Below are 13812 nucleotides of genomic sequence, written 5' to 3'. Positions count from 1 at the left end.
GGCGATCTCCCCTATAGCTATCAGGAAATTAGAAGCGCTGGGTGAGCTTCCCTGCTCTGTTCTGTGGTCTGCAGGACGCACTGCGCGGTCAGAGCAGGAAGCTTTATTTTCATAAAGAATATAATATAGATTAGTAATGAAAGAGAGCAATTTGATGGGCGGGCCTCTCACTGCTTTAATTACTACTTCAGGAGCTACCGACAGCTTGAACGTTCAAACGACAAGCTGTCTCTCCTCTATATGGTGCTAATTTTCGATCACTTGACCTACTAACCCCAAGAGTGACTCAAATTTCTTTAGACGAAATTTTTTGTGATCGCTATTGTGACAATCGGTAAAGATTATCGCAGTTCTTACGGCCAATGTTGAGCATGTCGGTGGCGGCGGTTAGTCTGCTGCATCGTCTGCAGGCTCGCTGCCTCCCGCATTGATTTTTTTGAGTGGCGCCACAACCCGTCCCAGCTGGACTATTCAGAGGCCCGCTACTTTATTCTTATAATTGAATTTTCGTCATTTAGTTTAGTTTAGTCACTTTAAATGTACCTACGTTTTGAAATTTTGAATTTTTTTGCAATACATTCCTACATTCATCTTCTATTACCGCTTTTTTATCTTGGGTAAATTCCATTTTTTTTTATCAATTGTACGTCAATATTCGACTTTCTTTGTGGTTTTCTGTTCAAGTGTTATTATTATGGTACATTTGTCTTTTCTTCCGTGCAGTTACTGTTGAGATCGTGTCCGTGAACTCTATTCCCTCTGACCACATTATTTCATGTGCCGGTAGATGTTAAATTTACTTGATATGATTCGGTTGCTCTCGGAACATTAATTAAATTCTCAAATAAGAATACGCGTGCTCTGAATACGTTTATTTATATTCAGTTATAGGGTGAGTGTTTCGAGTGTTTCTAGTGCCGAGTTGTTAAGCGGTCGAGGAATAATAGTTGTATGTGCTGTGATCACTCATTAAGTTCAAATTGTGATATAGCGTGGAATTGTGTAGAAAGTTAAAGAAAGTTAAAGGCAGGGAAAGAGTCTCGATATTGAAGTTGTGGCAATGAATGTAAAATCGATGCTGAAAAATTTTCCGTTGATTTGAATAAGTAAAAGATTGAGTGTTTTTAATAGTCTTGAAGCGAGTCACATCAACATTATTCTTGTCATTGTTCTGAGGAAGATTACTTATAAACCTGATCACAGAATGAATGTTTTACGATCGACCTTGTTGACGTGTGGACGCAATCAACGGTTATGTATATGAAATATATGAACACAACGTTGGTTCAGTTCATCAGTATGCGTTGTATTGAGACTCCATTACTCTTGAGAGGAACATCAGGTTTCATTTTGACCGGATTCACCGCGTTGAGGTGCCAGAGCCTGTAGCCACAAGTCCCCACCAGGATGGACCACCAAGTGAAAGCCATGGCTCCATCCAGAGCCCCGCTGTCCCGCACTCATCTCTTCAGGTGATTACTTGGGATCTTTTCATTCAAAAATTTCCATGCCGCATGTTAGTTATTCACAACTCTAAGTAATATACAGTTCCATCACCATGTTCCCCTTATCAGAGGCTGGAGCGGCTCTGCATTAGGTTTGGGTAGTCGTACAAAAAAAAGGTTCATAACAATTGATGTGCGTTTGTGATGCCAAGCCCTCATCCATATACGGCCGCGGTCTCACTCTGGCTTGATATGAGCTTATGATAGCCTTTTGGTTTACTCAGCGCGTTTGGGGTTGCATTTGCATATCTCCTTGAAATTTGAGATGTTAGAATTAAAAAAAAATAATGTAATAATTTAAAGTTTAAAATGGGATATCTGAATTAAATGAAATAAAAAAATGGTGTCAATTATGTGCTTATTAGTTAATAGCGATTTCTAGCGATTTCCATTTGAGTGCAAAATGTGAGATAAAAATTAGTTTTTATTTGAAAACTTATTACGGTGCTATTGCTCTGCAGTTTGATGTAAGGCAATTTATTCATTGAGACCTTGGTTATATCGTGGTCAGATTCTTGTGGCAGCGACAACGGTTTGAGAGCGACGAGCTGGAACGTCTGTACCGCCGCTATACCCTCAAGCTGCGGCAGGCGAGCGTGTCGGCCGCTACAGCTCTGCTGCTGGCCGCTGCTCTTCTGCTGGCAGCGCTCCATGTCACATACGACCACGTCAGTATCCTTGCTCCTTTCTTCTTATTTATCAACTAGATACCAGCATTTCAAACTAGTCTTTTTTTAGCATTAGCCACACGTTCGTCACTCTTCATGGTAATTGAATTTATGACTTTTCCTACACACCTGAACCACGCATACGTGTTGTAAGGCACAGAAGTTGCCATAGCCAGGAATGAACAAATCAAAGTAGCATTTACGTATGCCACGTAACCGAAGTCAGCTGGAACTTCGCTCTGCCATGTAACAAATAACTGTACCATATTCACTTCTCGCACCACATAACCCGCGGCTCATGTCACTTATCATCTAATTTACACAAATTATTATGTTACATTATTCACTACGCAACACTTGCCACGTGTCATATAAATTACATTTATGTTCTTAAAGCATATGATTCTTCATGTAAAAGGAAATTGTTTGTGCACCTCAATCCTGCTAGTAACATAAGACAAACCACTCGTGTGTGTGTGACTCAGAGTGCCTCGCCTGCACCCATTACGCTGCTGGGGGTGTCGGTGCTGCTGACGGCGTTGCTGGTGCTGCTGCAAACGCGTCACGCCAAGCCACGTCACCTCCTGCCTGCCTGCTGGCTGCTGCTCGCCCTGGGCGCCGGCCTCGCCGCCGTCATGATGCCCTATGCCCAGGTGCTCTCCTCCGTCCTTCTTGTACTATACAATGGCTATTCATCGAAGGGTTGTTTGTCTCTGTGTGCTCGTGTTTGTTGCGTCGTTTTTAAGATATGTCTCAAGTGCTTTTATTTGGTGCATATCAATCATGGTTTCCTTTCAATTGATTGTAGTTTTGTTTTACATTAAATTTTCCACATGAATGGATCAGACTTCAGTTCAATTCATGTGCATTTAATGAAGTTTCGAAATGAGTATATCTCGCTTGATAATGTAGCAATCATTCCTATTTTACTTATCGTATCTGTGAATATTTTTTATTCATTTCAAGGGTAAACTTCTCCCTTTTTGATTAGTATTCCTTAATTAAGTACTAACACTTGTTCGCAAATGTACCAAACCAACGTGCGTCGGCACTGAACGGTTCAGATGTCGCAAATCCAAATGCTTACATGAACGTAAACCTACTGCAAATGATTCAATGTCATCACGAAGATGATTAATGACTACATATTAATGACAGGTAACTCGAGCATGAAATGCTCATTTTAAGACTAGCCGATGAAAAATGTTGATAAAGTGACATCAAGCATATGAATTATCAAAACAAACGCTCAAACCAACAATCTGGAATCAATACACGGGAAACATGCATATGGGAAGGCAGTCCTCTTATTGTTGAAATGGTGAAAGCATAGCCTGTAAATTAGTAATATTCTGCATTCAGATGTTTGTAAGAATAATCTTTTCATGTATAGAAATAATGAATCAGCAATATATTGAGGCAAGAGTGCCCGCACCAAAGAGTTACCGTGCGATATGAGTCGGCTTCTATAAACGTAGAGAGCGCGCCATCCCTGGTGGCTGCTGCAGGTCAAGGCTTGGCTCGCTGGCGACGGCCTCGAAACGCCTCAAACCGTCGCTCGATAAGCGCGTACTCTTCCGGTCGATGTAATTGCCGAACCTCACTCTTAAACTGGGGTTAACTGGCTGTCAGGCCACCAACTTATCGAGGCCGGCATGATGATTGTGTGATGTCGGGTGCTGAGGCGCTGCTTGTGCGTCCTGTAGCTTTGTGGCGCAGTGTCGGTCTCTCAGAGTCTGTAGGAATCATCACGAGCCTGAGGCAAGCGCTCTGCAAACTTACATTACACTTGCCGTATACTAGACTAACGAGTGGCACTTTACGCGTTCTCGCAAGAAACGTTTATACTTTTAAGTGGCACTAAAAACTTTTTTCGATTTCAGACTCGACTTGTAGTTGTTTCGTATCGTATAAAGTTCTTCAGGCATCAGTTTTACGTAATCTTAAGTTTGACCAAAAATGTGTAAAATTTGTGACGTGCCCGAACATGGATGCGACTTGAAGCTTTGCCACGCCTTGAAGTGGCCTTTTTCTAATGGCGCATTAGTCTCAGTAATAAATATTAAAACAGCTTTGTGTCACCTTCAGATGTGGGTGTGGCGCGGGTGGCAGCGTGTGAGCACATGGGGTGAAGGAGTGTGGGTGAGCGTGTTCGTGAGTTTCGTAGTGTACGCTCTCACCCCGCTGCCGACACCCGTGGCGCTCGTGTACGGCTGCTTGCTGCCGGCGCTGCAGCTGCTGCTCGCTGCCCTGGCCGCTACGCCGGTACCACATCTCTACTGGCATCAGGTCAGTCGTATGCATGCTCTTTCTATTGAATGTTCTTTGAAAAATATTAAGTATTGATTAAAATAATGCATTTAGTATATTTCTGGATGTTTCTTAACATTAATGTCGTTCAATTGAAGTTTACTGGGAGAAAGATTCATTTTAGAAAATAGATGACTTGCAACCCATGTGCTCTGACCCGAAACGGATGGATTTCCAGCCTGAAATCGAGCGAACTACTGTTATAACTCGGTTGTGTTCTACCTGGCAGGGTAGCAGATGTTTCTTCTAATGTCCTTCAAGGCTTTCAAAATTTTTTTAGAACAATTTCGGAAACAACTTTCGAATCATCAGCTCATTTTGGTACCAGATTTCCTACCATCATCCAGCGTTCCCGCCATCCTAGTGAGCTCAATAGCGTGTGTGACGCATTTCAGCTGCTCAATTTTCTGTTTTGCCGCCAAGATTTTGCAGCAGCTATGTGAGCGCAACTGTTGCTAGCACCTTCCGATGCTATACCACGCAATGCCCGCGCTCTACGAGCCCGCGCACTGCCTTTTATCGAATTTCTTGCCTCACAAGAATTATCTCCTCTTCCGTCTCTTCCACACATCCTGTCCTGGCAGTCCTTTCACGCCATCCACAGTGGTGGACCACCAACAATACTTCATATTAGTCGTTAATTGTTAGTTTTATCTGAATTTCAATTTTACTGCGCTAATAATTACATTGAGTGGATGTACCATTCGAATTTGATTGTGGACCGCTGGAGCCAGGCTGTGGGCGTGTGTCAACTTGAAGTAGTTGCCATGCAGATGATCATCTGTTATAGCATAAACATTTAGGTAGATGAAAATAACTACCTTGAAATCGTTCATACCATGAAAGCATTCATTCATTCACCTGGAATCTCTTCGCGTAATTGTCTGTGAACCACTGCTCAAGACAGACGACTCATTCCTAAAAAGTGCCATCCTCTCCTGCATGCTCAGTCCAGGTGCTTTTTGTTGAAACTGTTTTCATAAACTGGGCATATTGAGCTATTTCGCTCAACTGGAGCTATAGCCGCCGGGAGCTTTTGTGAATACACCTCAAAATTAAAGGTTGTTTATTTTTTCTAAGTTAGCAATTCATGACCATTTAACCTCGCTCCATCCTGAATAACTATGTCTACCAAAGCTAAATTTGCAGCAATCTGCATTCATAAATTGAGTCATGTTTGCTCGCCGTGCAAGCATTGATGAAGATGGCAGTGCTTTAGGGAGTCGAGGTTCACGTCTCGCGGGTCGTAGCAATTCAGGATGCTATGTATACAGTAATAATGTTTTGCCATCCAGTAGTTTTTGCTGTACCGATTTTTAGTGTATTTTTTATGATGTTGTCGAGCTATCGTCTTTTTAGCGCATTTTCTGATTAATGGAAAAAATGCACTATTGTGGTAGCCATGTCCGTCTGTCTGTTTGTCTGTCTGTCTGTCCGTCCGTCCGTGACCACGTTTTCGTCGATGAGAAAATGCGCTCTCTGTCACTCACTGCAGTGAGTACTGAGTTATATATTTTTTTACATTCCCGGGATGGTATTTCGAGATAGAATTGCCTCTTTGCATCCGCGGCGTCGTGACGTCCTTGTTACGTCTTCTCTGCAGCGTCCGCCGCCCGCGCCTGATGCAGGCGGGTGGTCGCTGTCCCTGCTGCGCCTGGTGCTGGGCAGGCTCCTTGCCTGCAACCCAGCCATGGGCTTCTGGGTTAATGAATTAAGCCGGTGTTGTCACGAGTGTGAATGCTGGTTGTGTTCCTCCTGGCAGTCCTGGTTTGTGTTGCCACTAGTGTCAACGCCCGTTGTGTTCCTCTTGGCAGTCCTGGTTTGTGTTGCCACTAGTGTCAACGCCCGTTGTGTTCCTCTTNGTGAGCGTGTTGCTCTCTCCAACAGCTGTGAGCGTGCCTGGCTCTGCAGTATCTGATATCGCTCATCAGGCTTACATTAACTGCAATACATTTTTAATGCAACCATCCTAACACGTGATGCTCAACAGAGCGAATGGCCGTTACCGTTGCTGCCCGAGTGGGTGAAGTATCAAATATTGAGCGCGCAGTAGCTGGTGAATGGTGCGTTTGGCGCGCGTCTTGGTTTACTGCCGAGTGTCGGGTGACAGCAAAGTGTGTATGTGGTGCGCGGTGCTACGCACTGCATAAGCGAACACTGTGCATTACGCACCCGCGGACCGCAGTTCTTGAAAAGATCGATTTGGTACAATAACGTTGTTGTCTCGCACTGCAGAGTCAGCTGTTATTTAGTTGCCATTAAGTACGAGTCCTCACAGGCGAGCGTAGAAATATCATTCAAGGATCCAAGTTCAGCGATTGTTGAATTTCGAATGCAAGAGCTTTAATAATACAGGGTGATTCACGAAAACTTTCTGATTTGAAAGCGCAATAAAAAGGGAACTACATATTAAAGATATCATTACAATTTAATTTATTGAAAAAATATTTCCTGAACTTTTGTATCATTTGGTTTTAAAGATGACAAAGGACGGCCTCTACTGTCAATACATTCAGTTCATCGATTTTTGGTCCGTTTAACTAGAATCATTCTGCTAGTCGATTCAGGTCCTTTCTACTCGTTGAAGCATATTTAATTGACGGGTATGTTGATGATGGCTTGGCGTATGTTGTTCTTCAAATGAGTTAGGGTCCTTGGACAGTCATTGACAATTTTTTTAAGATGACCCCTTAAAACATCACATGGAGCCAAATCGGGGGGATGGGGCCGGCCTAATTAAGAACGTCACCTCTCAAGAAGATGAGGCGCTTTGCAAAATGTTGTCTCAGATGGAGACAACTCTGCTAAACAGCTATTATAAAAGTACGTTTCGACAGCAAACGCACGCTGCTCACTTGTCCAATGCATAGTGGCAGCTTACTAGGCAGGGTACAAAACTTCATAACCTTGCCTTTCATATAAAATACTTCCCGCCCCTTTGCAACATCAGGCTGCTTGGCGCGAAAAACAACACAAAAATTATCCGTGAATCACCCTGTACTACGACCAATAGAGTGCAAAACAAGAGGCCGCACATAATCCTAGGCCATTTTTGCTCAACAGTAGTTTGTTTGCTGCCGAGCTGTCTCAACGACGGCACTTAATTGGCAAGTTTCCCTTTGACGGAACGGTCCATTTTAGTTGTATCCCACGTGGCAGTTCTGGCCGTTGTTTTAGGAATCGAAATTTTACAATTTGAGATGACTGACCTTTAGACATTGGTGGTGCATCTACGTATATGACTATGTCCCAAGCGTGTTATCGATGCATTTAAAACATTTTTAGTAATGCCTACTGTAATACAATGTTAGCGTTAATACTCTTAATTTAGTCATTGTTTCGGTTAATGTGCGTCACATCTTCACTTTGCTCAGAAGATTTATATTTCTGAACTGGATGATTTTCTGAAAAAAAAATTGAAACGTAGTTTCCAAGTTAACGTAGAAAACCGGCTCACTAGTTTACTAGCTACAACAGTGGGCTTATGCCATCGACTCATGCACCAGTTTATCAGTGATATGCATTGCACTATGTATAGCATTGGTTGGTGCCATGCATGTCACTGTTTATGGCATTGGTTGGTGCCATGCATGTCACTGTTTATGGCATTGGTTGGTGCCATGCATGTCACTGTTTATGGCATTGGTTGGTGCCATGCATGTCACTGTTTATGGCATTGGTTGGTGCCATGCATGTCACTGTTTATGGCATTGGTTGGTGCCATGCATGTCACTGTTTATGGCATTGGTTGGTGCCATGCATGTCACTGTTTATGGCATTGGTTGGTGCCATGCATGTCACTGTTTATGGCATTGGTTGGTGCCATGCATGTCACTGTTTATGGCATTGGTTGGTGCCATGCATGTCACTGTTTATGGCATTGGTTGGTGCCATGCATGTCACTGTTTATGGCATTGGTTGGTGCCATGCATGTCACTGTTTATGGCATTGGTTGGTGCCATGCATGTCACTGTTTATGGCATTGGTTGGTGCCATGCATGTCACTGTTTATGGCATTGGTTGGTGCCATGCATGTCACTGTTTATGGCATTGGTTGGTGCCATGCATGTCACTGTTTATGGCATTGGTTGGTGCCATGCATGTCACTGTTTATGGCATTGGTTGGTGCCATGCATGTCACTGTTTATGGCATTGGTTGGTGCCATGCATGTCACTGTTTATGGCATTGGTTGGTGCCATGCATGTCACTGTTTATGGCATTGGTTGGTGCCATGCATGTCACTGTTTATGGCATTGGTTGGTGCCATGCATGTCACTGTTTATGGCATTGGTTGGTGCCATGCATGTCACTGTTTATGGCATTGGTTGGTGCCATGCATGTCACTGTTTATGGCATTGGTTGGTGCCATGCATGTCACTGTTTATGGCATTGGTTGGTGCCATGCATGTCACTGTTTATGGCATTGGTTGGTGCCATGCATGTCACTGTTTATGGCATTGGTTGGTGCCATGCATGTCACTGTTTATGGCATTGGTTGGTGCCATNACACATTGCTCATGCGTGTGTCTAGTTGGACCACGCAGCCCACCACGTGAAGGCAGCCCTAGCCACGCACGCTGGCAGCGGCTACACAGGACAAGGCCGCGTTGTTCTCACCGCACTTCTGTCTCATATTAAACAGTGCGAGCAAGTTACACGCCTCATGAGTGTATGATGGGCCTCATCATACTCACGCCTCATGAGTAAGTGTGATGAGCCTCGTCATACTCACGCCTCATGAGTGTATGATGAGCCTCATCATACTCACGCCTCGTGAGTGTGATGAGCCTCATCATACTCACCCCTCATGAGTGAGCATGATACACATCATACTGTATATGTGTTAAATAATACGCTGATCCAATTTTAAAACCGGTTTTCTGTCGTTTTCTTGAAAAAAGGGTTCCATCTCGCGCTTAAAAGTCCTGCGCGCGCGTTTAATGGCCTCCACTTCTGTCTCAAGTCTCACACGCCTCTTCTGTGTCCCGTCCACTTGTCTCACTTTGAAGTTCGTGACTTTGAAGTCTCTCATGCTCGTCTCAAATCAACATGGTGTTCTCGACGAGACAGTTTACGCATTAGAATTTTAAGTTTACGCAATGCTCGTACTGCGTGTCTCATAAGCATCAGCTCCTCACGCACGCCACGGACATTACGCTGGTGACTTCATATACTGGTGCATTCGTGTCACTTCACGCACCTGCTCTTAACGTTTGTGTTCATCTCGCACTACACGCACTAGCACTCGTACTACACGCACCAACACTCGCCCTACACGCAACAACACTCGCCCTACGCGCACCAACACTTGCCCTACAGCCACCAACACTCGCCATACACGCACACATATTCGCACCACAAGCCCCAACACTTGTCCTACACGCACCAACACTCGCCCCCTACACGAACTCACATTCGCACTACACGCACCAACACTTACCCTACACGCACTAATACTTGTCCTACACTTACCAACACATGCCCTACATGCACCAACACTTGTCCTACACGCACTAACACTTGGTGCGTGGAGAGCGAGTTTTGATGCGTGTATAGGGTGAGTGTTGGTGCTGTGCGTGCAGCTTTGGTGTGTGTTTGATGCGTACGTGCCGAGTGTTGGTGCTGTGCGTGCAGCTTTGGTGTGTTAGGTGCAGGGTTGCAGCACCGGAAGCGGCTGCAGGCGTCGGCCAGCAGCTTCTCCCTGCATTGATTTTGTCGTGCCGTGTGAACTCGGCTTGTCGGACCGACGGCTTCTTCTTCAGCTATTTTCATCTTGCAAATCTATGTCGAAATTTAGGTTAATGTCTTTGCCATCAAATGCAATTTGCGATAATTTTTCTATTATAAAAAATCTGCTCTTTTCGTCATTGTTACTGAATTCACGATGCTCATGCGCCCTCATGCATCATGATGCTCATGCGCCNAGGCCGGTAGTTAGGCTCTCCCGCGCTTGTTGTTGCGGTGTCACTAGGAAAGCGTGGAAGAGAACAAGAGATGGCGCAGATTGGATAGAAAGAGGAAAGGGAAATGGAAAAGACAGCAGGAGAGGAAAAAGGCTCATTGCGCATGATTGGGTTATAGATAAATGGGTTTGTTTGGGATTGGGGGATGGGGGTTTGTAATCCGTCATGGCTTTGGATGGTTTAGGCGGGTGGGCCATGAGAGGATGGTGTTTTTTTAGCTTAGTTAAATAAAAATACAAAATATCTGTAGTCTTACTATTTACACGTGTTTTAGTTTTTTTTCATAATTTTCATTTTTTTCTCAGATTATTTAATGAAAAGAGGGAAGTTGATGTTGATGAAGTTTGATGATGATGAAGGCGGTTGGTGAGTCGCTCGAGACTCAGAGGAAGGTAGAGGACATGTTGGTTGGTTTCGTCCCAAGTTTTCGGTCGCGTTTGTACTGTACGTCACTCTAGCCGAGTCACGTCAGTCCGTCAGCGTGATGATGTCTCTGACGATATGTGTTGTTTTGGGACCAGCTACACCCAAACGTGATTAGAACAACTACGTCCGGGTGCAGCATGGTTCGCTGTGTATTTATTTGTACAGGGTTGGAGGTGATGGAGCTGATGCATGTAATTTGGAGCTATGGAATGACCGGTGCTTCTCCCGCGCGCTGGATTGTCTGGTGCAGGCGGCAGTAGCTCGGCACCAAACTTCCTCTAAGCTTGTGCCACGCCCGCTCGTCTATACAATCACATTTAGATTGTCCTAATGAGATTCTTGAATGTTCGGCGCGCTCTATTACAAGTGTTGTGAACAAACATCACAAACTCGTAAAAGGCTTGACGATTGGAACAGCTTTAAGACTGTCTTAGTTGGTCTCACAATATTCTTAATATACACAATTGAACTGGCAACCTTGGCATACTTTTAAGGTTTATTTATTATTGTATATACCAATGTACTCGTGCTAATAATCATGCTTACAATAAGTTGTTAACTCTTGCCTGTATTGTTGCGTGCAGCTGCTGGGTAACGTGGTGGTGGCGGCGTGCGTTAACGTGGCGGGCGTGTGGCTGCACCGGCTCATGGAGAGCGCCCAGCGACGCGCCTTCCTCGACACCCGCGCCTGCATCGCTGCGCGCCTCGCCATGGAGGACGAGAACGAGAAGCTGGTGCGCCGTGTGGTGCTATACGGGTGCCGTGTGATGCTAGACTGCAGCCGTGTGATGATATACTACAGCCGTGTGATATAAGGCCGCCGTGTGATGCTATACGAGTGCCGTGTGGTGCTATACTGCCGCTGTGTTATGCTATTCGGGCAACGTGTGGTGCTATACTAGTTTCGTGTAATGCTATGCGACTGACGAGTGATGCTATATACGGCTGTTGTGTAATACGGGCACTGTGTGGTGCTATGCGGACGCCGTGTGGCGCTACATAGCAGCCTTGTGGTGCTTCATATGTGATAATTCGTACGCCTGCTGCTGTCAGTGCTGCCTGCACTAAACAACGTATTTCTCGTGACAGGAACGCCTGCTGCTGTCAGTGCTGCCNAGTTTGGCTGCCGTTTAGCTGTTTGCATATTGAACATTTATTAATATGTTATGTAACACAAGGGGACATATTGAACATTTATTAATATGTAAAAAAACTTGAATCTTTCTCTTTACATTGGTGTATAAATTATTCATTTTGGATTTATACTTATATAAGTACGAATTCATCAAATTGGGTCCATCATTTAGAATAACACAGTATTGCGCTGCCTTAACTGACGCGGCATCAGTGCTTCAAGTAAATATTTAATTACACCTGGCTTGATATAAATAACACGAGTTACTGCGAGGGGTTTCGCTATTTATACATTGAATGTATTCATGAACTCGTCCACTGAAACGTCAAACGTCAAGCAACCATTCTGTCGAGCTCTGCAACTGTGACGTGTATATAGCGCAGCATGCACAGCTCCATGCTTTTTATCTGCTTTGAAAAACGGCACACGTCGTCGCTGGGAGGGGGAGCCTGCGGTGACGTTTTATATCAAATGAGATCGAGCGCAGGCTACGTCGTGGCTCACTGGCTGGCATACTTTAAAATTACCTATTATTCGGTCCTGCTGTCCAAGCTCAAGTTCCGATATGACGAGAACTTTGTGTTCGACAGCCGCCAATTGCAAAGGTGTTCAATTTACGCAGGATTTTAGAGCGATCGCGTGTAAAGCACACGTATCTGCATGGCATGGAAGTGCTCATTTTATCCGAGTATTGTACGTCTTCAGAGCAGGCTCCTGGCACAGGTTCTATAACTTATGAACATCTACCGCCTCCTATTATCCTATTATGACCTCATCATAATCCTAGAATAAAATCCCGCACCAAACAAGGTTTGCAAACTCTGCGCTGAAGTTGTCGGCCTTAACGATACTTGTGGGAAACTTACGAATGATCAAAAGATTTTTCATTGCGCGTTCAGACCTCCAGTGTGACGGGTTTATTTATAACAAACTAAAGCAGCCATTTTTGACTAGTTAAATTTTTGTAGTCTGAAGTCGCAACTTGGATAACTTTTAGGGTATTATATATGGCGAAGCTTTAACATTCGGCAAATTAAATTTGCGGGACTTATAGGTTTTGACGGCCATAGGTCTCAGGTTAGGAACCTCTTCGAATATTCGAGAAACGCTCGTGGATGTGCTCATGCAGCTTGCTTTTACAATCTTATACTATAGCAACCAACCTGCATTTAAAAAAATATTTCTAAACGTTTGATTATGATTTCGGATGTATTGAAATCTTTGCCAACCACACTTGCTGGTGAAAAAGAACTGTAGACCGTGCGTCTGGCACGCACACCGCTCTGCCCACTGTACCACGCAGCCTCAAGTGCCACATCGGTCCTGTTGCTGTAGACCGTGCGTCTGGCACGCACACCGCTCTGCCCACTGTACCACGCAGCCTCAAGTGCCCCAGCGGTCCTGTTGCTGTAGACCGTGCGTCTGGCACGTGTACCGCGCTGCCCACTGTGCCACGCAGCCTCACGTGCCCCAGCGGTCCTGTTGCTAAAGTTACTGCGTCGCAGCGTCGGCTGCTGTTGATGAGGTGTCGCCTGTTTTTCATTAATTTCGATGCATTTCTACCTGTTATGTCCTCCGGCGATGTTCACACTCCCAGAGCGCTCAACTCGTGACTTTTTTCCCTATAAAAGCTAGAGGAAACAATATTTTCAAGACGTGATATTTCGTTTGGAAAATTGTCATCGAAGTGAGCTCTGCTTTCTTTTCCTTCGTGACCAACACGCGTGATCTGCCCGCGTGTTGTCACTGCAGAAGCAAGCCCCCGCTGTCAGTGTGTTCTGTTTTAGGTCCTGTCACCTGCTCC

At 44.8% G+C, this 13812-nt stretch overlaps 1 protein-coding gene across 1 annotated transcript in view; it reads left to right on the top strand.

Moving 5' to 3' along the window:
- Positions 1–728: 728 nt before the first annotated feature.
- Positions 729–13812, top strand: part of LOC108683339 (Ca(2+)/calmodulin-responsive adenylate cyclase) — a 41086-nt gene continuing 28002 nt past the window's right edge. The window contains exons 1-8 of the mRNA XM_047879487.1: positions 729–1472; positions 2017–2173; positions 2659–2826; positions 4262–4462; positions 11458–11607; positions 11963–11990; positions 12496–12613; positions 13312–13533. Coding sequence (XP_047735443.1) covers positions 1408–1472; positions 2017–2173; positions 2659–2826; positions 4262–4462; positions 11458–11607; positions 11963–11990; positions 12496–12613; positions 13312–13533 — 1109 coding nt within the window. The 5' untranslated portion in view covers positions 729–1407. The remainder of the gene's footprint in view (positions 1473–2016; positions 2174–2658; positions 2827–4261; positions 4463–11457; positions 11608–11962; positions 11991–12495; positions 12614–13311; positions 13534–13812) is intronic.

This window comes from Hyalella azteca, unplaced genomic scaffold (assembly GCF_000764305.2).
Source record: "Hyalella azteca isolate HAZT.00-mixed unplaced genomic scaffold, Hazt_2.0.2 contig3170, whole genome shotgun sequence".
Classification (NCBI taxonomy): Eukaryota; Metazoa; Arthropoda; class Malacostraca; order Amphipoda; family Hyalellidae; genus Hyalella; species Hyalella azteca.
The sequence above is the reverse complement of the archived record's forward strand: the minus strand, read 5'-3'. Positions and strand labels throughout refer to the sequence as shown.